Below are 24,594 nucleotides of genomic sequence, written 5' to 3'. Positions count from 1 at the left end.
AAAAGAAAAATCACATGCACTTCCCACACTGAAATTGCATACTTTTATTATCCAATAAGGATTCATACATGATGCAAGCTACTAGTTTTTATTCCCAAATAGTGACCTGTCCATGGCCTTCACTCTTTCTTTGTATCCAATCATGGAAGTGTATAAGCTGCAACATTAACATTATGGTATTGGGGTATTAGTCACAGAACAATATAAGATTAAAAAAAAAAAAAAGGACATAATGATAAGTAAATATACTTACCTCCACACTTGAAACCCACTGGGCGGTTGGCAAAGTTGCAGCGCTTGGGGATGGTTATGGCAACCTCAGGCTTGACACCAGAGCTCTTGGCAGTGTCAGAAAGCAGAACAGCACAGAGGCAGCTTGGGTTCTGCCCTATTCTCTTCACCTGCTGGCAGCAACCATCAGAAACAGAAGCTCTTGCATCTTGTGCTGCAACTGCACAAGGAGCAAGCTTCAGGGCCTCATCGTCGGGACTGGACTTCCCACAAGCACTTGCCCCATCAACCCTTTCAAGGCCGGTAATGCTGATCACTGCAAGCAATCCCAGAATGCAAATGAACTTCACTGGAGTCTCCATTTTGTTGTTCTTAATTCACAATGCACCAGTTTCAGGCTATCTCACAGTTTATCTCACAATGTCACAATGCAAGAATGTACCTGTATGATCAGGGTTTTATAGCACTTCAATCAGAGCACAAAGTTTATGGGTTTTCTCCAATCTCCACTTAGTCCTAGTGGAACCAGCACTAGAACCAAACAACCTTTTTTAATGCAGCACTTTGGGGTACAAGAATTGGTCTGAGGGTTATGTGTTTCACTTTGCTCCAATTGGGGTTGGTGTCTTCAATATAGATATCATTACATAATTAATTGCTTGTTGTAACTCCTTCCAGATATGTTGCCATTACTGACAGTGAAGAACCTGAAAAACCTTGTTGTTGAGACACCTCACCCCAATTCTCCAAACTACATTACCGACCATATATGGAATTGGAAGGTCCCCTTCCTTGTTGCAACGTGTAACCAACTAGCACAAGCACACTAGATTAACCAGAATTTTCTCTTCTAAAAGATTAAGGCATAATTTCCAGCGGAATTCAATTGCAGTTGGAAAATTATGCCACAAAATAGAAGTGTTTTTCTTGATGACTGATGTGGAAATTCGTAATCTCATAGACGATTCTTTACCAAGCTTTGAAAGTTAGTAAATATAAAATAATGTCACGAGACTAACAAATGTGGGCATTTGGTCTAGTGGTATGATTCTCGCTTAGGGTGCGAGAGGTCCCGAGTTCAATTCTCGGAATGCCCCTTTTTTCTTCATGCTTTCATGCAAGTTTTCCTTGTTTTACCTTGCATTGACGTTTCTGTTGAACACAATGGCGATTCCAGCACTGGAATCTTTTTTTTTTTTTTTATGTAAATTCCAAGGTGCCCAGTAATTTAACACTGAGTCCCAACCCTGAATCATGTCTATTCAGGAAATGCTATAGCAAAGTCTGCCAATAGGCTTATAGGCACATACATAAATACTATTACACTGGGTTTTATCACATTTTGTACGGCATGAGAAAAATTAACAAGAATTCATAATTTCTGTCCGAAGCAGTGTAGGATTTAGTTCTCTCTTTACAATCACTGTTTGACGCAGATCAAACAGCGAACAAACTCAAAACTGTAAACAACAGTCAACAACCTAATGAACCCTCCTCACTCTCAAAGTCCCTCCTATGTCTACAGAGGAATGCACAAAGTAGCTAGTTCAAGCAGCCTGTGGATTCATTCTTGTGTGACTGAGTCCTGTGTTGCCGGCGAGCTTATTGCTGCTTTTGTACACTCTAAAGAATCTATTCCCATTTGAGATGCCAGCGTTACTTCTTGCATTGTGTTTGATACTGAATCTGGTTTCTCAATTGGATTGTCGCAATCCTTTCCCTTCGTATCAATACTGAGATAATCAGTCAGAACTTTTTTTACCCCCAATCCATGCTGAGGAATCTTGCTGCTGGTGATGAATGGTGATCTTTCTCCCCTTAGAGGGCTAGCTAGCTGTCCAGGTGAAAAGCTTGGTGTGGTGAACGCTGTTTTGTACGGAGTGCTTGAGACGGGCACTGAGTATGGAATAGGAGTGCTCTTGTGCGAAATCACACTGACTTTGGAGATTGATGACAACTGATCAGAATGCCGGGTCAAGTCATCAACATAAAGCAGATCATCAATGCGTGCAACGATGTTAAATGCCAGGCTCTCCAAAACCCTTGAATAGCTCTCCAAGATGGATTTTCCAACATCCTAGACAGAACAAATTTGACCAATTAAGTGCAATGAACAAAAAATAAAGGCATAAATGAGAACAAATATTTGATAGAGACAAAGTTGAAACCTTATTGTACTGAATCTTGCTCATATCAAGGGCTGTCTGTGGAAGACCGGGGACGCGTTGCTTCAAGCAAAGCAATAGACTTTCTGCTCTTTCTGCAAGCAACTCCCTTTTGTCTGCATCAACCATCAGCTCCTTGACCATTTCCCATGATGACTTTGAACTAAATCTGGACGTATTATTTGTGGGTTTTGAGTTTGTTCTTTTGCGCCACAAATAGATTGAGGCCTCCACTCTGTTAGCAATCTCTATAGCTTGATGCTCAGAGGACAAATCAACACAATCAAGCAGACATTCGGGAGAGAATTGATCTGATGAAATGTATCGATAAATAAAATCCCCTAAGCTTGCTCTTCCATTCTGAAACCAAAAGTTAAAGCAAAATTTTAACAAACATGTCCTTGTAATTGCATATCAATAAAATCTTGAGGATGTTTCAAACCTTTGGAAGAGCTTCCAGATACGGCTCAGGGACTTCCATATCAGCTAAAGTAATACTATTTATCGCCATGGCAGCTTTTAATATTTGGTTCGTGCAATCACGCTTGTGCTGCAATTGCTTTCTTGCGTTTTCATGGAGTCCTCCAGGAGGAACTCGGGGCACAGGTAGCCACCACTTTTCCTCTTGGCGCTGAAACGCTCTTCGGAAAGAGGATGACCCATCAGCATCTGGGGCCAGAATCCCTTGGTCAACATACCAGAACTCATTATTATCAAAACCATCTAATATTTCCTGCAAGGATTGACTAAATTCAGAATGGAACTTGTGAAACTGGATCTAAATTACAGACAAAGAAGTGTTTGAAGAGCTTACAAGAAGCATGTTATCCAATTTACGAAGGGCCGGGAGATTAACATAAAGATCTGAGCGGGGTCTGCAAGTCATGACCTGAATTGAAGTGTAAATAAGTCAGAACAACTTCAAGGAACTGATCATTTGACACCACTTAAATCAAAAATTTTGTTACCCTACACTTAATAGTTGCCAATCACCATATTATCACATCAGTTATATGAGCATAAAGACTATAAGCATGCATTTTCATTTCAAATTCATCATTTATAGTGCATCGAAATTAAAGATTCTTTACTGCGATTTATACATATAATTTGTTTACTTAAACTCACAATTTAAAGTTTTAACTATTCTTTGAGATGTTTGTAATGAAAGCTCCCATCAAAGCTGCAGTTGCCCCTATCTCTAAAATTTTATTTGGAATGACAATATCTGCAAATGATTCTGGCATTTAGTACTGATAAATGATTTACACCATGTAATGTGTTGGGAGGCCATTGGGGGTGTTTGAATGGTTGATGAATCAAATAGTATAATAAATATAATTGTGCAAAGGGGGATATAGAAAGCTGAAAGATATATATTGTTCCAATTATCCATGCTGGAATCAGATTGTACCTCCAATTTGCTTCCATCTGGAAAAGTCTGCCAAGAAGGTATCAACTCAACAATGTGATCACTCACACAAAGAAGCCATTCCATCTCTCTTCGCCACATCAATTTCTTCTCTAGCGGTAGAGGTTCTAGTCTCCAAAGTTGCCCAAATAGGGTAGCTATAAAGGGAACAGAGAATGAGAAAAACAACCATCACAAGAAAGCCAAAGATACTACAAACAAAATTTACGTTAAATAGCAAAGCAAAATCAAACAAGCCAGGATTTGAAGACAATGAGATAGCAAATTAAAATTACATACCACAAAGATTAGTAATGGCATTTGATATAGCCAATGCTGTACAAACCCCGTTTCCACAACCTGACATATCTTCTCCAAGCAACAATTTTGCAAACCTTTCCTTCATCATCTCAGTCTCTACGAGCCCATGAACCACAATCATCATTTTTCTAATAAGAAAAATCCTCAAATTGACATATGCCTTAGTGTGAATGAAATAGAGGTAATACCTGATATTTTGGACCCTTGTTTCTCTAATTTCCTATCATCCAAATGGGTTGTCTCTGCAGTTTCAGTACCGTCCAGACTGGTACAATCTGGCGCCTCAGCTTTCTGAATAGGCCAACCCAATGAGGGTGGCGAAGATGACTCTTCAGAGCTACTGTGACTCTGCTCCTCATGCCCAGTGGTCTCAGATGTCAAAAAATCTGAACTTGAGCTGCTTTCACGACCCTTCTCCTCAATCAAATCGGAAAAGGTCCCAACTTGACCCACACTTTCACCAAAGTCCTCACTTTTCCCTTCAATGCCTTCATTTTTTCCAACCAAACCCTCCATTACAGCTTTTCCTTCTTCAACAAAACCAGGCGAAGCACAAAAGGCAGAGTTATTGACTACCATACCATGGTAATGAAGCCTTCCCAAGCAACACGAATTAGAGATTCGAGCTCTAGAAGACAAGTTCCGAAGGTACTTTGACACCCAGAAACCAAAAATGGGAAATGGGTTGTGGTTATATAAGCCTCTGAGCCTCACCAATGGCAGACAAAGCTTGAGCTGTTGATTTTGTAGCTGGGTTCCTTCTCTTTCCTCTTGGTGAGTGAAAGCTCCATCCATGGGGTCTCAACCATGTCTGATAGTGAAAGGCAGCTGGTAAAATATGGAGAAAAATGGTGGATAGAAGCAAAGGAGCTTTGCCTTATTTATATGAACAAAAATGGGAGGCTAGTCATGATTACTGAAGCTTGCTGAAACACATGAAGAGCGAGAGAGCGACATACATTTGAACTTACAAGAGCGTATCTTTAAACATAATCAGACCGCAAACTGCCAGTGACTCTGTCTCTCTCTCTCTCTCTCTGTAGCATTACTTTGCTTCGCTTAAACAAGAGTTCTAAAATGATAAGTGTATTAATTAATTAATTCTAACTTGGGTTTGAAAAATATAATAAACAAAGGTTATGGGAGTCGTGTAATCGACGGATCTCTCAAAGATGTCTACCAGTTTATCCTTGATTATGTTTGTAAGTTGCACCTCCTCAGGCAATATCGTTTTGGTGTTGAAGTGACTACACTACCCTTCTTCCTCAAGTTTTTTCTGATACTGTTGAATGATCACCATTAAAGAATTTAAAGGATGTGTCATGTGTGCATGGTTCTCAATGATGTCTCCCCCTTTACTATGCTTCCGCTCCACCTTGTCTGTCACACTGTTTAGCTATTTACATAACCTTTTACAAGAAAAAAAATGTTTTGTCTGCAGGGCAGAATTGCAGAATTCCAAAGAAGGCCAGGCTAGTTTGGTCATTGAGATGTGGTCCGGGGCATTCTAGTAAAACCAGCCTGCTTTTGAGTTTTGAAGCAGAGACAAGCCCATATACTATTTAGATAAGAGGTAAACCACCTTGGAAATACAAAACAAAGTTGTGGTCATATGGTGGAATAGCCCAGGTCTTATTGTATATCTTACAAAATAAACTCCTAGTTTTTAAAAGTTTATCATATCCCTGATGTTAGAGTTGTTTGCAAATTACAAAATGATATATACAAATAAAGATTCCATTATTATTTCTTTCATGGATATCTAGTCTCAAGCAGTCAAGTTTATCTAAAATGGGTAAGATGTTTGAATTTGAATGTGAAAGAACGGTTGGTGTAGATTACTAGATTGGGATCAATGCTTATAAGGTTTAATAAAAATTTAATACCATTGAAAAGTGGCATTAAAACTTCATAAATATTTAGTCTGCAGTGAAGTTTGTTTTGGGGCTTTAAAGATTGGGTACTGTTCAATAGAAAAAAGGTATAAAAGGGCATTTTGGAGATGCAGAGTGGTTTTTGTAGCATAGGTGTTACATATATTTGTTTTGTGTTTTTTGCACTTTTTGTCATATAGGTGCTATTGTGTTTAACTCTCACACATCCATAGGTAGAAAGTCCACTTTTAGTATGGAAGATATTAGATATTGAATTTGATTCCATGAAGTAAATATTTCTATTTTGGTAAACTCTAATGCATATTTTGCTTAAACAAGGATTTTTAATTGGAGCAAATTTCATCATAATCAGTATTAAATCTTAGAGCATTTTATGCATGCAGACATCTATGATCTATGATTATGAATAGGACAATTGGAAGCATTTTCATGAAAATAGCCAATTTAGTTTGTAACAAAGAGTTAGAGTTGGGATCTAAATCATGAAATCTTAATAATCAATACATAACAACTCTGTAGCTAGACTCTACCATCTACAATTCAATGCACAGGATGCCCCCAACAAATGAATCTCTTGGGGACGTGACTTTCCGCGCAAGGCTTTAATTATAGATTTCAATTTCTATCTGATGGATGATGTTATGAACTTATGATGCTGGTGCCGGTTGTTCCAACTGATCAGAAATGTATCCCAAGAAAGCTAGGCTCCTCTCAACCACTTACCACCTTGTTTGATGTTGACTGCTAATTTGAATAAGTGTAGAGGGAAAGACTTAACTTCATTTTCAAGCTGCTTCTGATGTACTGAAATTGAAAGAAAAAAAAAAAAAGCCTTGAGCCCATGGAAGAGCACTTTTGTTGTTGGATTATGATTCCTAGTTAAAGCTTGTGTTTTCTTTCCAGAAAGAGGTAAAATATTGTGTTGGAGCTTTTACAAATGTACTTGTACAATAAAGATGATATGCCTAGAGGTGTGAATGGTGTGAATGAGCATATGTAGTTACAAGTTATCCATTTTGAAATTTGAAAAATCAAAGTGGCATATAATACTGCATCAATAAATTCTTCACCACTATCTCCCAAAAAAAATAATTTCTTCACCTCTACATTATATTTGAAAGCATGTTATTATTGCCTCTCTTATGTACGTCTATAAATCCTCTATTGATATTTTCAGTGTTCGTCTTGAAATTTTATCTAAATTTGCATCGTTTTAGACTTTTATATGATCATCTTTCTTTTGTCTAATGTAAATCCTAAATACTAAATGCTACACCCAAAACGCATACCCTTGAACCCTAAAACGATATTGTTTTGTGTATAAACACATGATAAACGTTAAAAAGATTAGTAATTTTTTTTTGTGGCATTGGCCCTTATGCAACGTACGTGTGGCTTTACTCAAACATAACATGTGAACAATTTATATTAGGAGATGTAGGAGCACGTGTGGCTGTTGGACTTCACATGTGTATAACATAATCTGATATCTTGAAGAAAATTAGAGCATTTAATTCAAAAGCAACTCATATGCAACTATGTAATACTATATTTTTGCAATATGGAATGTTCAATTCTCTCAACACCGTATTGTGGCCCGGCCCACCATGTTCAATAAGCATAAGCCCAGTTTCAAGGTTTGTAGACCCATGCGCCAGTAGCCTTCTAGCTAGAGTCCAATTCTTTCTTCTTTGCTAGTTGGTTAGCAGTGGTAAACTGGTAATGGTGATCCTGCTAGTGGTCTAGGCCCAATGCACCCAGAGCCAGCCCCTATTAACGCTATGCGTTGACTAAACACACGGACATTTATAATTTACATAAGCTAACATGCATGGTAATTACTCAATGGCAAAAAATAAACAAGTATTGTGTAAATGCTGAGGATCGATGAAAAAATTGTCAACGAAGTATTGTGTAGATGCCGACTCCCATTTTAGAATGAATGAATGATTATTGACTGACTATTGAACAGGGGTCGTAGAGGCCAAGCAAAACTCTATAATACCCAGAAGGAAAAACCAGTCATATACACAGGAGACTGTAAATCTCTTTTAGTGTAAGATGGAGTTAATTAGTGTTTTCATGGCTGAAGAAGTGAAGCTGTTTGGCTTTTGGGTAAGCCCTTTTAGTCGGAGAGTCGAAATGGCTCTGAAACTGAAAGGTGTCGATTACAAATACTTTGAAGAGGACCTGCAGAACAAGAGTCCTTTGCTTGTGGAATACAACCCAGTTCACAAGAAGGTCCCTGTGCTCTTACACAATGAGAAATCAATTGCAGAGTCCCTTGTTATCCTTGAATACATTGACGAGACATGGAAGGAAGGTTTTCCCATTTTGCCTAAAGACCCTTATGAAAGATCCATGGCACGCTTCTGGGCTACCTTCATTGATGAAAAGGTAATTAATTATATCAAACTTTGGACTTATATTAGTGTGTTTGGATGAGGGAGTTGGAGGTGGGATTTGGTATTAAGATGCGATTTACCATCTCATAATATTGCTAAAGTATTTTGTTTGGGAACTAGACCACTATAGATGGAAATGTGAATTTTTGGAGCGATTTGAAAATGAGATGTTGGAGTCCAAAATCGCATTTTTACATTTCTCATAAGTAGGTGTTAATTTCAAATTTATAGGCTAATTGTATCTATGAAAAGACACATGACCCCTACCTTTGGATCCTAATTTCGATACTCATGACTTTAGATCCAAGACTCGGGTCTGAGGATTCAAACCCAAGACCGAAGACCTACACCGCAATGGATTCGAGATCCGAACTTAAAAACTAAACTTAAAATCTTGATCCGAGACATTAGACCCAAACCTTAGAATTGAGACCCGAGACCTAAGATCTAGGACCAAACAAGCCCTGTAAATTCAATATTTAAATTCATCACACTTAATAAGTAACAAAGTAAGTTTACAAAACTTGAAACTTAATAATTCAACTTTACAAATCTAAACATTAGAAAATTTATCGGTTCTTCCAAATACTACATCCAAACTTTAATTTATTTTGTATTAATTCTGACCCATTTAGTACATATAGTCCTATTTTCTTCCCTATATTGTCATCACCTGATATTTGCCACTAGTTTGGCACAGTATTATATATGTGATTAGCTATTAGGCACATGCTAAATTAATCTCAAATTGTTTGTTGGTATTTGGTTAATGCTTTCCTGCGCTACTGAAAGTTATTAGGGACAATGAGGATCGTGAAAGGGCTGTGGAAGAAGCTTGTGAGCTTCTGAAAATACTTGAAAATGAGCTCAAGGATAACAAGTTCTTTGGGGGAGAAACTATTGGACTGGTGGATATTGTTGCTAGTTTCACAGGCCACTGGCTTAAAGCTCTTCAACAAATGTTGGAAGTGGAGCTGTTAACCAAAGAGAAACTCCCCAAGCTATGCCATTTTGTTGGGAAAACTGGACCTCTCAATATGAACTTGAGAGTATTTCCAAATCTCCTCCAAGATCCTCTTTTAGAGAAATAAAAATAATGCACACAAGATTAACGTGGTTCTGCAAATTTCTGCCTACGTCCACCAGAGATATTTGTTCTTCACTATGAGAATACAAATAGTACAAGACACGCTTGAGTTACATCACATAACCCAATCCCATAAATCCTTGTACACCCACACTCATAGAATTTCCCAAGAACTCTCTTTCTCATCCAAGAGTATTGCACTCTTGTTTATTCCTCTCTGCACTCAGAAGCTCACTAGGCTTGCTTCTCTAATGCCTTGCTACTTGAATGAAAGGGTTGCTGCTTCTTATAAACAATTGCAGTGGGTGAACTCTTTCATCCACCGAAGTCAACAAACAAAAGACAGTCATCAATTTTCTTTATTTTAGGTGCCAACTAATAAAGACCAAGAGTTGGTTTTCAACTTGATCCAACTAGCCCACAGCTCCCCAGCCCCCTACCTATCAATTGTCACAGCCCTCCTTGTTTCAAGGAGGCTTGTCTCTATCACACCATGCTACAGCACCCTTTTTCATCATGGTTCTTCTCCTTTCAAACAAAACTGTGGCAGCAAACCTTCTTTTTATTTTTAATCAATTTCCAACAGATTTTGTCAGCCACAATGTTATTAAGGAATGTCTGCCTCCTAGTGATAAACTACTTGCTTTCTTCCAAGCTCGCTATGGAAGCAGTGAAGCACCACTACTTCCAAGTAAATGGTTCATAGATGCCTTGCAATGCAAGCTTATATCATTTCATAGGGTCATGAAAAGCTATAAGAATAAATGTAGACTCTTATCTTTATCTTTATGTATGTGATCCTTGTTACAATGTGATTGAAATTAAAAGTTGCTGAATCATATTACAATGTCCCAATCAACTGGTTATTCCTGTAGTCGAACTCTTAGACTGGTTTTTGTGAATTGGGAGCCAAGGCCCAACACAAAATAAACTCATTTACAAGCCCAACACACAACCGTGGGCCAGGAAACACCAATTACTTCTTCAAATAAAACTGGAAAAACATAGGAGAATGAGATTCAAAATTCTTCAATAATCTTCTTGGTGTTCATCTTGTAGATATGTTTAAAGCAATGTTGAGCTCATTTTATATATAATTTTTTATCTAGTTTTTTTTTTTTACTTGGTTCTATTGGTTTCCTTTTTCTTTTCTAGATTTTATTAAGTTTGTTTTATTTTAGACTAGTTTTTAATATTATGAATTTTTAATTTTATTTGTGTTTTGTAGGTTTTTGAAGTTAAAAGCCCAAGGAAAAGAATAAAAGAGAAGTGAACAAGCCCAGCCCAAGAGGGAAGAAAAAGAAAGCCCTGTTCCCAGACGGCCCATTGTGCAAGCCCAGGCCCAGCCCGCTGCTGGAAGTCGAAGCGTCACAAGACTGGGAGGAAGCTTCCCAGAAGCTTCCCTTCCCGCCTCTTTTTCCTCTGGCCTGCGACACGCGTCCCACTGAAGCCGCCTGGAGCCGAACAAGCCGAGCCGCTCCCTCTTTTCTTCTCTCTCTCTCTCACTCACAATTCCCTGTGAAGCCGCAAGCCACACTTCAAGACAGCAGCAGGCTTCATAACATTAATCATTTCTCCTCCAATGCTGCGGTGACACGTGGCGCACTAACTCTCTCCCCTTCTTTCCTTGCTGACACGCGTCCCAGCAGCCCAGCTTCTCTTTCCTTCCACCTCTCTTTTCGTTGATTAATCTCTCTCACTGCCAATCAGCCTTTGACACGTGGCGCGGGCCGGGTTGTTGACAGCCTTTCTCCAGCCTTCATGTGCGCCTCTCTCTCTCTCTCTCTCTCTCTCTCTCTCTCTCTCTCTCTCTCTCTCTCTCTCTCTCTCTCTCTCTCTCTCTCTCAGCTTATAGCTGCGCACCATATGGTAGAAATCTCATATATTTTCAGCCATGCACCAACTTTTGTGCTGATCCTTTCCTCATCACACGACCTACTTTGCCTATTAAAGGAGCCTTCAGCCCCTTCTTTATATCTTTTTCTCTACACTTTTAATTTCTAGGATTTCTCTTTCAAGCCTTTTGGCTATAATATAGGAGAGAGAATAGAAATCTAATTTTCTTGAACTTTTTAAGGGAGACGATTTTCGCACTCCTCTTTTCTTCATTTGCACTCTATCTCCTTTTTTAATGTATTTTGTATATTTTTATTATATATTTTTTCAAATTTACCCTTTATGCCTATTGAATTTTTATTTTAATTATCTTTCAATAATTATTATTTTTTCCTAAATTCTCTCATCGTTATTAAAAAAATAAAAATAAGTAATTTTCTCTCTCTCTCTCGTTGTATTTTCTTCATATTGCATCTCTTTGCCTTCAAAGCCATTTTTTTTTTTGTAAACCAATCATGTTCGTTCTTTCAATCATCATTCTATACTTTTATTAGGAAAATATTTAGTCTGTCATATTTTTTTTTTTCTTCATGAGGGTCATGATTTATGTGAACCAGTCTTATACTTGCTTTCAATCATCATTCTATACTTTCATTAGGAAAATATTTAGTCTGTCTTTTTTTTTTTTTTTTCATTTCTTCATGAGGATCATGATTTATGTATCTTCTTCTTCTTTTGATGGTGGGTTTTGTGTTATGAAATTAATTGGGATTTTCAATTAGTCCACTCCCTCATTTTTGGGTCTTTTGACACTTCTAAGAAAAATGTTCCCATAGCAACCACTACTAATCTGTAGCATATTTTATTTTAAAAAAAATGAATGTCATATGATAGCTTAATAAGAAAAGAGAGCTAAATGTACTATATATCAAGAAGACGAACATAAGTGTAAAGAATTATATAAGTTTTTTTTCTTCCTTTTTAAAAGAGAGTTATAGAAATAGATATATTATTATGATAATTTTAAAAATTAAATGTGTAGGATTTAATGTTGCATACGTGACATTTTATAATTAAAAGCTAAAGAGTATATGTGAAAAATAAATAATAAAAATATATACAAACATTTAAAAAAATAAGAAGGAGTGAAAATAGAGAAAAGAGGAGTGCGAAAATCACCTCCCTTATTTAATGAAACTTTAATTCATGTCTCTCCTATCTCTTCTCCTAATTTTTTATTTACTTTATGCCTTTTATGGTTAGTAGCATTATTTATTTTCTTGTTCTTTAAATTACATGCTTGTTTATTTCTTTTTTTATTTTTGTTTAAATTCTAAGCTCATGAGTGATCACTAAACTCCCTTACTAAGGTAAGGGGGAAGCACCACCATGAATATTATCAAGGGAGGCTTTTATGTTAATTTTTCCCTTGTTTAGATCTTGATATTAAAATGAGAAAGAGACCATCTTTCACCCATAATGTCATATATTATGGGTAGTTAGATCTTCTTTCTACATTTTAGTTTTATAATTAATCTTTTAAACATAAACCTTTTTGAACTCTAGTTGTTCCTTAGTTTTTTGTTTACTTGAGTTGCTTAAATTTTGTATTTTTTAAGCAAAATTAAGGTCATATAAATCTTCAATTTTTGTGCTCAAATCATATTTATATTTGTAAGAAGGCATCAAGTGACTCTTGGATGCCCTCCTTTTTGAGAAAATTACTAAAAATCTCACTTGATGTGTTCATAGTGGTGTGGAACCCTAACATTGGTTCGTATACCATTATTTAACTTTCAAAACCAAAAAGTTGTTGTTTTCCTCTCTAGATTTAATATTTAAATTTTTGCCCCTTAATTTATTTTATTTTCCTTTCATCTACTTTATTTGCTTTAGACTTTAGTTGCATTTTCTTTTAAGTTGCCTCACAAACCAACAAAATTTCCAAATTAGGTTAGTTTTAAATTAACTTAAGTTTAAGCTTAGTGTAACGTTTTACATCACTCCTTGAGGTTCGACCTCGTTAATATACTACATGGCTCGTATAGCGAGTAAATAAAATTTTACAACAAACAACATGGTTTTAGATAAGCACAACCACACAGTACCCCACCATCACCATACATGGCAGTACGGCACCATCATCTGTGAGCTGCCTATAGCTAGGAGTCTTGATTGGGCATATAATTCATCAGGACCATTCACACATGGAACATTCATGATTTACATAAGCTGGACTAATAATTTATGATAGAATCAATAAAATAATATGATACTATCTGGAATAAATAATAAAACCAATCAGGCTGACATATTCAGTGACTCAAATCTAATGGTGAACGTCAGTGGCACTCACTAATTTCATCTCTTACAAGAAAACGAATAAGAGATAAGTTTTGATGTGGGGTTCATGTGGCCATTTGGGTTTCTTCTTATCGTTTTTCAATGTTAAAAAATAAAAAAATTGATAAAAGTTTACATGTTGTCAAAGAACGCCTACGGCCTACCTAGGATTGATGAACAAATTGTCAACAGAGCATTGTCTAGATCTTTACTCCACCAACCACCCATTTTTAGAATGAGTTTTGACTATTGAACTTTGAACAGAGTGTAGAGGCTTCTTAGAGCCTAAGTAAACTCTCTCTTCCTACCTCTATATATAAGAGGTCATAGAACCCTCAAGGAAATTAAGCCAATTAGTGTTACCATGGCTGAGGAAGTGAAGCTGTTTGGCGTTTGGGGAAGCCCTTTTAGTCACAGAGTCGAAATGGCTCTGAAACTGAAAGGTGTAGAATACAAGTATTTTGAAGAGGACCTGCAGAACAAGAGTCCTTTGCTTCTCAAATACAACCCAGTTCACCAAAAGGTCCCTGTGCTCCTACACAATGAGAAACCAATTGCAGAGTCCCTTGTTATTCTTGAGTACATTGATGAAACCTGGAAGGCAGGCTTTCCCATATTGCCTAAAGACCCTTATGAAAGATCAATCGCACGCTTCTGGGCTAGGTTCATTGATGAAAAGGTAACTTTTGGTATAGTCGTATTTTCTTGCATATATTGTTAGTTTATATGCTTCTTTAATTTCTCTGTTGGTGTTTATAGTGCTTGCCTGCGCTAGCGAAAGCTTTCTGGGGCAATGAGGACCGTGAAAAGGCGATGGAAGAAGCGTGTGAGCTTCTGAAAATACTTGAAAATGAGCTCAAGGATAAGAAGTTCTTTGGGGGAGAGACTACTGGACTTGTGGACATTGTTGCTAACTTAATAGGCTATTGGCTTAGACTTCTTCAACAAGTTGCGGGAGTGGAGGTTTTAACCAAAGAGAAACTTCCCAAGCTATATGAATGGAGTGAAGAGTTTGTCAGCCACAGTGTTATTAAGGAAAATCTGCCTCCTAAAGAGAAAATACTTGCTTCCTTCCATGCTCGCTTAGAAAGCATTGGTACTTCCTAAGTAAATGGTTCATGGATGATGACTCACAAGCAATTCAATATGGCTCATGAAAAAGTACAAGAATAAATTTGCATTGCTGTAGATGGTTCTTGTTTATATTTATGTAATGTGTGCCAACTTTCATATCATGATATTGAAATAAAAGTTGCTGAATCTTACTGGAATTCCATAATTTCTGTCCTTTATCACCCAGTTCCAATTATTTATTAAATCAAACAAAGCAGAAGCAAATATTATTTTGAGTGGTTCTGGTCCCATGAAAAATTATACACCCGAGATATATAGTTTTTTTTTTTATGCGAATTAATGAATGCGATTAAAGACAATTAGACAAAGATGTTAATAGCCCATGTCTTGTCGTCATTTGGATTGGCTATGATTTGAAGGAAACAAATACACAAAACCAGAATCAATGGAGCCAAATACATTATTCTTCAAAAACAGAGTACATGTCCATCCATTCGGTACTACAACTTGAAACTATTCTAGGAAACCAAGATCAAGTAAAACATAAAAAACAAGCAATCCCCATGTTAACAGTGATGACCATAGATTATTGAAAAACCACATCAAAGTTTCCAGTTATCAACGGTGTTCGAAGCTTAATGGGTCCTTGACGATGGTCACAGGAGTTGGAGCATTTGCGATCAAATGGTTGCTCACACTCCCCACTAGGATCCTGTTTGATTTGCACAAATCCCACCCACCCAAACATATATCCCTCAGAATTCAGATCAATAAACAAAACCATATTGTAAACATAAAAAAAAAAATGGGAAAGAAGATCGATTACATACCTTTGGATGGTACCAAGTCCTCTGCTTCCCATTACCAAAGTGTCCAGCTTCAGACCTCCAATCGCTTGAAGAAGCTTCTCCCTTGCATCTCCCCAGTACAGCTTTGTCACAATGTTCACCTATAAATACAATAACCCCATTAATTGAAAACCCAAAAACAGGAAAAGACAATCATTAAAACCCAGATGGTGCATAATTCAGATTGAATAATACAAGAAAAAAAAAAACAGAGGAATTAAGAAGCAAGTTAACCTCTTTCTGCCTGGAAGCAGTGTCAAGCGTATCAAGAACTTCGATATCAGTTTGGACAGCGTACTTCTTCATGATCTCTGGCTCTCTGAACTCCGTCAGTGGAATAACAGCTGCCAAAAAAAAAACCCCAGATCAAATTCATAATCAAAGTTGCTATACATCTGAGGATTTGATTGATTTCAAGCTTGAGCCTTTAGCTATATATATATAAAAGGATCGATGCAGATGTGCTTACGAGAACCAGATTGGGCCCAGAGTTGGCTACGAGACTCGTCGAGGAAGATGGGATTGATGTGGATGATGTAAAAGGTGTCACCTTTGTTAGCCAAATTGTCTACAGCCCATTGAAGCGCGTTCTTGCTGCTCTTTGAGAAGTCCATGGCCACACCAATCTTCCTATCCTTCACCATTTTTATCTTCTCTTTCTCTCTGTTTCTCTAGCTGCTTCTTTTTTTCTTGCTCTTCTTCTGCACCGCTTGGGTTACGAATCAGACAACAGAACACGGTGTGAATGTTTAAAAAGATGGAGAGCACGAGAAGAGAAATGGGTTTTGATTCTTTTGAAGCTTATGAATTAAGCTGAAAAATATATAGACGATGACAATTGACAAATAGCTAATGGGAATGTAGTGGTTTGTAACTTTGTATACTTTACTGTTGGCAGGTTTACTCTCATCATGACCATCCATGTTGGGCCAAGGTCTTTGCTGGAATCAGATTGTACCTCCAATTTCCTTCCATCTGGAAAAGTCTGCCAAGAAGGTATCAACTCAACAATGTGATCACTCACACAAAGAAGCCATTCCATCTCTCTTCGCCACATCAATTTCTTCTCTAGCGGTAGAGGTTCTAGTCTTCAAAGTTGCCCAAATAGGGTAGCTATAAAAGCGAACAGAGAATGAGAAAAACAACCGTCACAAGAAAAGCCAAAGATACTACAAACAAAATTTACGTTAAATAGCAAAGCAAAATCAAACAAGCCAGGATTTGAAGACAATGAGATAGCAAATTAAAATTACATACCACAAAGATTAGTAATGGCGTTTGATATAGCCAATGCTGTACAAACCCCGTTTCCACTGTTGAAGATATAAGCTGATGTACAGCTGTCAGTGCATGATTGGTTTTATAGTGTTAAAGAATTAGTTTTTTAGTCAGCCAATGTTCAGCTGACGCGTGGCATTAGTTGTTAGAACAGATTTGGTTTGGCTCTGTTAGTTTTAGTTAGCAATTGGTTTCGTTAACTGCTTTAATCATTTTCTTGTATAAAAGCTATAAGCTTGGTCATTGATTGTAACACAGGGATTCATTTTATATAGAATCACCTTTTTGTTCACTGAAGCTTTTCTTCTTTTCTCTCTTTCTGGTAGCTTGAGAGACTTTGTGATCATGGTATCAGAGCGGGTTCCATTCCTGGCTCGTTTCTCTGTATAGCAACATCGATTTTCTTTAATGGTGGTGATTTGTACTATGATCTAGCTACTGTGTTCTTTGTCTTCGCGATGATGACTGTAATTGGAGCTTCGTGTTCATCGTTCGGGTTTGGGTTCTTTGATCGGGTTGAAGTGGCAAGATCAAACGTCTGCACAATTGGTTTCGCTAGGCATTGTGTCTTTGATTCTCCTTTTTGGTAGTTGATTGTACTTCATTTTCTTAGAATCTTGATTGTGTGAATATTTGGATGATTTCTTGAAAGTGTCATTGTTGTGATTTCGAGCTCGGAGGTTTGTGAAGTTTGTGAGTAGTATTGTGATTTCTTGGAAGATTGTGGATTGTTGAAGGTCTAATTATCATTTCTTTGAAGGTCTTGAATTGGTGAAGTCTGTGATTCTTGAATTGATTGAGTGATGCGGAGTAAGTTTGGAGGTGTTAATTGTCTTGTAATCTTGAAAGAGTTGGAATAATTGTTAGTAAGGTTGAGATCAGCTTGTAGTCATGACTATTGCAAATAAAATTGATAGTTTGTTACATGTTCTGACTTTGAGGTTGAATGATTCTAACTATCTCAAATGGAGTTACCAAGTACGAAATCTACTAGTAAGTCATGGTTTGTTTGGTTTCTTGGATGGGTCAGTTGTGTGTCCACCGAGATTTGTACTTGATGAGTCTAGAACAGATACACTTGAGGTTAATAGGGCTTTTCTTGAATGGGAGCAAACAGACAAGGCTCTTATTAGTTTGTTAATGGCGTCTGTTAATGAGGAATCGATGGAATATATTTTGGATTGTTCATCTTCTCATAAGGCTTGGATAAATGTAAGAGAAAGGTATAGTACTGACTCTAGAGCTACAATTATGCAGCTTAAGACAGATTTTCAGACTTTGCAGAAAGGTGCAGATAATGTTGAGAGGTTCCTGTTGAGAATTAAACATGCTAAAACACAACTTCTTGCTGTAGGGGTGTCTGTCACAGAAGAAGATGTATATGTGGTGGCTTTAAATGGATTACCTGATGAATTTGACACAGTTAAGGCAGTATTGCGTGGTCATCAAGGTCCCATGTCTATGAAGGATTTCAGGTCTCAGTTACTTGCTGCTGAACAAGATATCAATAAGAAAGTTAGTATTGCCATGATATCTCACTCTAATATGTCTGCAATGGTGGCCAAGATTCCTTCTCCACCAGTCAATTATGAGAATACAGTCAATAAAGATAGAAATGGTGCTATTGGAAATAGTTATAATTCTCAATCTGGTGGTAGTCGTAATTTTGGGGGCTATAATTCTGGCTATAATGGTAATAGAGGTCGATGGAATAATAACAACAGTAATGGTAGTGGTGGTTATTGGCAGAATGGAGGAAGAAACAATAATGCTGGAAGAAATTGGAATACCAATGGTGGAAGATTTACCTCTGGTGGTTATGAAGGAAGAGGTTGGAACAATAATTCCAACAGGGGAAGATGGAATAATAATTCTAACTGGAATAATAATTGGAACACTGGAGGCAGGCAGATTCCTGAATGTCAGATTTGTTCTCAAAGAGGGCATACTGCTGTTACTTGCTCAAACAGGGGTTAGAATACTGGTACATCTTCTATTATGACATGTCAGATATGTGGTAAAAACGGACATGGTGCTTTAGATTGTCCTCACAGGTCAAACTATGCATATCAAGGATCTGCACCACCTCAGAGCTTGACTGCTCTCACTGCACAAGGCAATATTGGATTTGCTTCTGAAGATGTATGGATAGCAGACACTGGAGCTACACACCATATGACAGCTGATTTGGGTAATCTGACTTTTGCTGAGCCTTTTGAACATGGTGAGAAAATAACAGTTGGAAGTGGTGAAGCTTTGTGAGTAAAACACATTGGTTTTGCCTCTCTTTCACCTTTTCTTAAACTTAAAAATATCTTGCATGTGCCTAGACTTGCTGCAAATCTTCTGTCAGTTCATAAATTGTGTAGAGATAACAATTGTACTGTTTCATTTGATGAGAATGAAATTTGGATGCAGGACAAGGCAACTCAAAGGGAGCTGTTCAGAGGAGGGAGTAGCAAAGGCTTGTATCCAATTCCCAAGAAAGTCAGTAGTTTTTCAGCTTCACCTTCTGTACCTTTTCTTGGTCAGCTTGTTAAAACTTCAGTTTGGCATCATAGATTGGGTCATGCAGCAAATGAGATTGTTTCTCAGATGTTATATAATTCTCAAATTTCTGCTGTATCTGATACTAGTCCTCATTTGTGCAAGTCTTGTTTAGGGGGTAAGATGTCTAGAATACCTTTTCTTTCTCATGTCAATAAGGCTGCAACACCTTTTCAGAAAGTCCATAGTGATGTGTGGGGTCCATCACCTACTGTTTCCTTAGAAGGTTATAGGTATTATGTGACATTTGTAGATGAATGCACAAGATTTGTATGGCTTTATCCAATGATAAATAAATCAGATGTTTTCTCCATTTTTGTGCAATTTAATGCTTTTGTTGAAAATCAGTTTAATACAAGAATAAAGATTTTTCAATCAGATGGTGGTGCTGAATATACAAGCAAAGCCTTTCATTCTTTCTTAAATTCTAAGGGTATTTTGCATTATGTTTCCTGTCCTTACACACCTCAGCAGAATGGTTTGGCTGAGAGTAAAAATAGACATCTTGTAGAAACTGCTGTCACTTTACTACATGCTGCAAAATTACCTCAAAAGTTCTGGTCTCATGCTTGTTCACATGCTGCATTACTCATTAATAGGATGCCCTGTAAGACTTTGCATATGCAGTCTCCATATTTTACACTATTTCATAAATTACCAGACATTAGACATTTCAAAGTTTTTGGTACAGCATGTTATCCTTATATGAGACCATATAATCAAAACAAATTGCAATCTAGGTCTGTTGAATGTGTCTTTTTGGGGTATTCTTTGGGATATAAAGGAGTTGTTTGCTTCAATATTGTCACAAATAGATTATATGTTACTAGGCATGTTATACACGATGAGTCTGTGTTTCCATTTCATCATATGTCTAGCAATCCCACTTCTTCCATACCTATTTCCAGTTCAGCAACTTCTACTCCTATTATTTCACCTCTCATTTTTCAAACTTCTTCTGTGTCTACTGCATCTACTGTGCCAACTGCACATGTGCCTTCTGCACAGGTGCCAACTGCACCAGAAGTGCCTTTGGCACCTGCTGTGCATCCTCAATCACCTGTCACACATGTCTCCTTCTCTAGGTCTTCTAGTTCTAGTTCTAGTTCTTCTCAGTCACCTACACCTGCTACTCCTCTAAGAACAGTGAATGAAGAGTTGCCTGTCCTCAATGCAATTTCTGTGGAAGATACATCAGTACCATTATCTGTTACTGCTCAATTGAATGGGGCTAATGAGCATGGGATGATGACCAGAAGTAAAACAGGTGTTGTTACAAAGAAGGATTTTAGTGAGTTTCATTGTTATAGTGCTGTCATGGAAAATAAGATATTTGATGAGTTTGCTTTCTTCTCTGGTCTTACTAGTGTGACTGACATTAGGCTACCTAGTGAGCCAACCAATTTTAAAGCTGCTATAGTTCATGATGAGTGGAAACAGGCCATGACAGACAAAATTGATGCTCTTCATACTCAAGGCACATGGAAGCTTGTTCCTCAGCCTACAAATCGAAATATTGTTGGGTGTAAATGGGTGTACAAGGTGAAGAAGAATTAAGATGGTACATTGTCAAGGTACAAGGCAAGATTAGTGGCACAAGGTTTTAGCCAGGAACATGGAGTGGATTATGCAGAGACCTTTAGTCCTGTGGTTAGACACTCTACAGTGAGGTTAGTATTGGCCTTGGCAGCCCAATTTCAATGGAAGTTAAAGCAACTTGATGTCAAAAATGTTTTTCTTCATGGAGATTTGCAAGAAGAGGTGTATATGAGACAGCCTCAGGGTTTTGAACATCCTACATATCCAAATTATGTGTGTCTTTTGCAGAAATCCTTATATGGCTTGAAACAGGCACCTAGAGCTTGGAATGACAAATTTACAGGTTTTCTTCCATCTCTTGGGTTTAAGGCTTCTCATTCTGATCCTAGTTTATTTGTCAAAAGTTCAGCTGTTGGTGTGGTATTGTTGTTACTCTACGTAGATGATATTATTATTACTGGTTCCAGTTCCACAGAAGTGCAGTCAGTCATTGATGAGCTTAGTTTGGTTTTTGATATGAAGGATTTGGGAGCTTTGACATACTTTCTGGGTTTACAAGTGCAGTATAGGAAGAATGGAGGTATTTTTGTGAGTCAAGAAAAATATGCTAAGGATCTCCTTGTTAGAGCTGGCATGGAAAATTGTAAACCGTGTAATTCACCCTGCAAGCCTCATTTACAACTAGCCAAAAATGAAGGAGCTCCTCTGTCTGATCCAACTCTGTATAGAAGTCTAGTTGGTGCATTGCAATATCTCACCTTTACTAGGCCTGATATTGCATATGTCACCAATAATGTATGTCAATTTATGGCTAATTCTACTGAGATTCATTATGAAGCTGTCAAGAAAATCTTAAGATATATTCAGGGCACTGTGTCTTCTCGTCTACATTATCACTCTGGTCATATGGCTTTAACTGCATACAGTGACTCTGATTGGGGTGGTGATATTAATGATAGGAGATCTACCACAGGTTACATTGTTTACTTGGCTGGGAATCCAGTTTCTTGGCAGTCTAAAAAACAAGGGATTGTTGCAAGAAGTTCCACTGAGGCTGAGTATAGAGCCCTTGCTAATACAGTATCTGATGTGTCTTGGTTGAGAAGTGTACTTAAGGATTTGCAGATAGTCTTGCCTTATCCTCCTCTCATTAGGTGTGATAACATCTCTGCTCTTGCCTTAGGTACCAATCCAGTCTTTCACTCACGCATTAAGCATCTTGATACAGATTTTCATTATGTCAAAGAGAGGGTTCAGTGTAGAGATTTGGATCTTGAGTATGTACCCACGACAGATAACACTGCAGACATTCTCACCAAAGGCTTGCATAGCTCTCTTCATCATCAGCATTGTTGCAACCTTAGACTAGGTCCCCTAGTCACGGTTGAGGGGGAATGTTGAAGATATAAGCTGATGTACAGCTGTCAGTGCATGATTGGTTTTGTAGTGTTAAAGAATTAGTTTTTTAGTTAGCCAATGTTTAGTTGACGCGTGGCATTAGTTGTTAGAACAGATTTGGTTTGGCTCTGTTAGTTTTAGTTAGCAATTGGTTTCGTTAACTACTTTAATCATTTTCTTGTATAAAAGCTATAAGCTTGGTCATTGATTGTAACACAGGGATTCATTTTATATAGAATCACCTTTTTGTTCACTGAAGCTTTTCTTCTTTTCTCTCTTTCTGGTAGCTTGAGAGACTCTGTGATCATGGTATCAGAGCGGGTTCCATTCCTGGCTCGTTTCTCTGTATAGCAACATCCATTTTCTTTAATGGTGGTGATTTGTACTATGATCTAGCTACTGTGTTTTTTGTCTTCGCGATGATGACTGTAATTGGAGCTTCGTGTTCATCGTTCGGGTTTGGGTTCTTTGATCGGGTTGAAGTGGCAAGATCAAACGTCTGCACAATTGGTTTCGCTGGGTATTGTGTCTTTGATTCTCCTTTTTGGTAGTTGATTGTACTTCGTTCTCTTAGAATCTTGATTGTGTGAATATTTGGATGATTTCTTGAAAGTGTCATTGTTGTGATTTCGAGCTCGGAGGTTTGTGAAGTTTGTGAGTAGTATTGTGATTTCTTGGAAGATTGTGGATTGTTGAAGGTCTGATTATCATTTGTTTGAAGGTCTTGAATTGGTGAAGTCTGTGATTCTTGAATTGATTGAGTGATGCGGAGTAAGTTTGGAGGTGTTAATTGTCTTCTCCAAGCAACAATTTTGCAAACCTTTCTTCATCATCTCAGTCTCTACGAGCCAATGAACCACAATCATCATTTTTCTAATAAGAAAAATCCTCAAATTGACATATGCCTTAGTGTGAATGAAATAGAGATAATACCTGATATTTTGGACCCTTGTTTCTCTAATTTCCTATCATCCAAATGGGTTGTCTCTGCAGTTTCAGTACCGTCCAGACTGGTACAATCTGGCGCCTCAGCTTTCTCCATAGGCCAACCCAATGAGGGTGGCGAAGATTACTCTTCAGAGCTACTGTGACTCTGCTCCTCATGCCCAGTGGTCTCAGATGTCAAAAAATCTGAATTTGCGCTGCTTTCACGACCCTTCTCCTCAATCAAATTGGGAAAGGTCCCAACTTGACCCACACTTTCACCAAAGTCCTCACTTTTCCCTTCAATGCCTTCATTTTTTCCAACCAAACCCTCCATTACAGCTTTTCCTTCTTCAACAAAACCAGGCGAAGCACAAAAGGCAGAGTTATTGACTACCTACCATGGTAATGAAGCCTTCCCAAGCAACACGAATTAGAGATTCGAGCTCTAGAAGACAAGTTCCGAAGGTACTTTGACACCCAGAACCAAAAATGGGAAATGGATTGTGGTTATATATGCCTCTGAGCCTCACCAATGGCAGACAAAGCTTGAGCTGTTGATTTTGTAGCTGGGTTCCATCTCTTTCCTGGTGGATAGAAGCAAAGGAGCTTTGCCTTATTTATATGAACAAAAATGGGAGGCTAGTCATGATTACTAAAGCTTGCTCAAACACATGAAGAGCGAGAGAGCGACATACATTTGAACTTACAAGAGCGTATCTTTGAACATATTCAGACCGTAAACTCTCTCTCTCTCTCTCTCTCTCTCTATAACATTACTTTGCTTCGCTTAAACAAGAGTTCTAAAATGATAAGGCCCCGTTTGTTGCACGGGACTAGGCGAGACTAAGAGGTATTCTGTTAAATAACACAGTTATGATGTGTTTGGTACCACCCGGTACTAGTTTAAGTGGGATTGCAGAAGCCCGGTCCACTTAAAACACGGGCTTAGCCCTGCTTGTATAACACCGTGTTGAAGTGCGGTGCTAAATAAGACACCACGCTATTATTTTTTTCTTCCTCTTGGTTCGCGACCTCGTCGTCTCCCAAACTCATGTGCATCAAGTTTGTTCCCAGTTTTCTCAGTCGAACCCATGGGAGGACTAGAGGAGAGTAACTTATCAGCCCATTCTCTTTTCTCTCTCCCTCTCTATCTCCTCTCTTGAGCAGTCGTTTCCCAAATTCATTGAGCAGCTCCAAGTTTAACCTCAGCTATCTCAGTCAAACCCATGGGAGGAGACCAACAGGCCTAGTCCTCTCTCTCTCTCCCTCCTCTGTTCATCCTCTCTCTT

At 37.9% G+C, this 24,594-nt stretch overlaps 5 protein-coding genes and 1 non-coding gene across 6 annotated transcripts; 3 read left to right on the top strand and 3 right to left on the bottom strand.

Annotated features, from left to right (window-relative positions):
* Positions 1-20: 20 nt before the first annotated feature.
* Positions 21-653, bottom strand: LOC147281549 (uncharacterized). The gene is made up of 2 exons (XM_086248110.1): positions 254-653; positions 21-157 (listed from the first exon to the last, which is right to left on the bottom strand). Exons 1-2 carry the CDS (start codon positions 591-593, stop codon positions 141-143), a joined length of 357 nt encoding a protein of 118 aa, XP_086104236.1. The 5' UTR covers positions 594-653; the 3' UTR covers positions 21-140.
* A 603-nt stretch (positions 654-1,256) lies between these two features.
* Positions 1,257-1,328, top strand: TRNAP-AGG (transfer RNA proline (anticodon AGG)). The gene has a single exon. It is a non-coding gene; the product is annotated as a tRNA-Pro (tRNA).
* A 266-nt stretch (positions 1,329-1,594) lies between these two features.
* Positions 1,595-5,110, bottom strand: LOC147281547 (rop guanine nucleotide exchange factor 7-like). The gene is made up of 7 exons (XM_086246303.1): positions 4,317-5,110; positions 4,108-4,224; positions 3,811-3,965; positions 3,211-3,285; positions 2,839-3,129; positions 2,400-2,756; positions 1,595-2,308 (listed from the first exon to the last, which is right to left on the bottom strand). The coding sequence occupies exons 1-7, from the start codon at positions 4,921-4,923 to the stop codon at positions 1,796-1,798; spliced, it is 2,115 nt and encodes a 704-aa protein (XP_086102429.1). The 5' UTR covers positions 4,924-5,110; the 3' UTR covers positions 1,595-1,795.
* A 2,976-nt stretch (positions 5,111-8,086) lies between these two features.
* Positions 8,087-10,751, top strand: LOC147281546 (glutathione S-transferase U8-like). The gene is made up of 4 exons (XM_086246572.1): positions 8,087-8,418; positions 9,197-9,443; positions 10,097-10,206; positions 10,744-10,751. Exons 1-4 carry the CDS (start codon positions 8,106-8,108, stop codon positions 10,749-10,751), a joined length of 678 nt encoding a protein of 225 aa, XP_086102698.1. The 5' UTR covers positions 8,087-8,105.
* Positions 10,752-13,848: 3,097 nt separating this feature from the next.
* LOC147281545 (glutathione S-transferase U8-like) lies at positions 13,849-15,066 on the top strand. The gene is made up of 2 exons (XM_086247069.1): positions 13,849-14,373; positions 14,454-15,066. The coding sequence occupies exons 1-2, from the start codon at positions 14,059-14,061 to the stop codon at positions 14,799-14,801; spliced, it is 663 nt and encodes a 220-aa protein (XP_086103195.1). The 5' UTR covers positions 13,849-14,058; the 3' UTR covers positions 14,802-15,066.
* Positions 15,067-15,206: 140 nt separating this feature from the next.
* Positions 15,207-16,481, bottom strand: LOC147281544 (universal stress protein PHOS32-like). Its single transcript, XM_086247070.1, has 4 exons — positions 16,086-16,481; positions 15,851-15,960; positions 15,599-15,717; positions 15,207-15,480 (listed from the first exon to the last, which is right to left on the bottom strand). The coding sequence occupies exons 1-4, from the start codon at positions 16,258-16,260 to the stop codon at positions 15,387-15,389; spliced, it is 498 nt and encodes a 165-aa protein (XP_086103196.1). The 5' UTR covers positions 16,261-16,481; the 3' UTR covers positions 15,207-15,386.
* Positions 16,482-24,594: the final 8,113 nt, after the last annotated feature.

Source organism: Dryas octopetala, chromosome 6 (assembly GCF_963921425.1).
Source record: "Dryas octopetala chromosome 6, drDryOcto1.1, whole genome shotgun sequence".
In the NCBI taxonomy this organism is placed as follows: Eukaryota; Viridiplantae; Streptophyta; class Magnoliopsida; order Rosales; family Rosaceae; genus Dryas; species Dryas octopetala.
This window is presented reverse-complemented; position numbering and strand designations above follow the sequence as displayed.

Bases quoted from the DNA above. Each gene is read 5' to 3' on its own strand.
- LOC147281549 (XM_086248110.1), bottom strand. From the start codon at position 593: ATGGAGACTCCAGTGAAGTTCATTTGCATTCTGGGATTGCTTGCAGTG.
- LOC147281547 (XM_086246303.1), bottom strand. From the start codon at position 4,923: ATGGATGGAGCTTTCACTCACCAAGAGGAAAGAGAAGGAACCCAGCTA. The intron at 3,130-3,210 runs GTAAGCTCTTCA...CAATCCTTGCAG, and splicing joins AATTGGATAACATGCTTCTT to GAAATATTAGATGGTTTTGA. The intron at 2,757-2,838 runs GTTTGAAACATC...TTTTGGTTTCAG, and splicing joins ATCTGGAAGCTCTTCCAAAG to AATGGAAGAGCAAGCTTAGG.
- LOC147281546 (XM_086246572.1), top strand. From the start codon at position 8,106: ATGGCTGAAGAAGTGAAGCTGTTTGGCTTTTGGGTAAGCCCTTTTAGT. The intron at 8,419-9,196 runs AGGTAATTAATT...TGGTATTTGGTT, and splicing joins GGCTACCTTCATTGATGAAA to AATGCTTTCCTGCGCTACTG. The intron at 9,444-10,096 runs TGGGAAAACTGG...TAATCAATTTCC, and splicing joins CCCAAGCTATGCCATTTTGT to AACAGATTTTGTCAGCCACA.
- LOC147281545 (XM_086247069.1), top strand. From the start codon at position 14,059: ATGGCTGAGGAAGTGAAGCTGTTTGGCGTTTGGGGAAGCCCTTTTAGT. The intron at 14,374-14,453 runs GTAACTTTTGGT...TGGTGTTTATAG, and splicing joins CTAGGTTCATTGATGAAAAG to TGCTTGCCTGCGCTAGCGAA.
- LOC147281544 (XM_086247070.1), bottom strand. From the start codon at position 16,260: ATGGTGAAGGATAGGAAGATTGGTGTGGCCATGGACTTCTCAAAGAGC. The intron at 15,961-16,085 runs GTAAGCACATCT...TTTTTTTGGCAG, and splicing joins CTGGGCCCAATCTGGTTCTC to CTGTTATTCCACTGACGGAG. The intron at 15,481-15,598 runs GTATGTAATCGA...CAAATCAAACAG, and splicing joins GGACTTGGTACCATCCAAAG to GATCCTAGTGGGGAGTGTGA.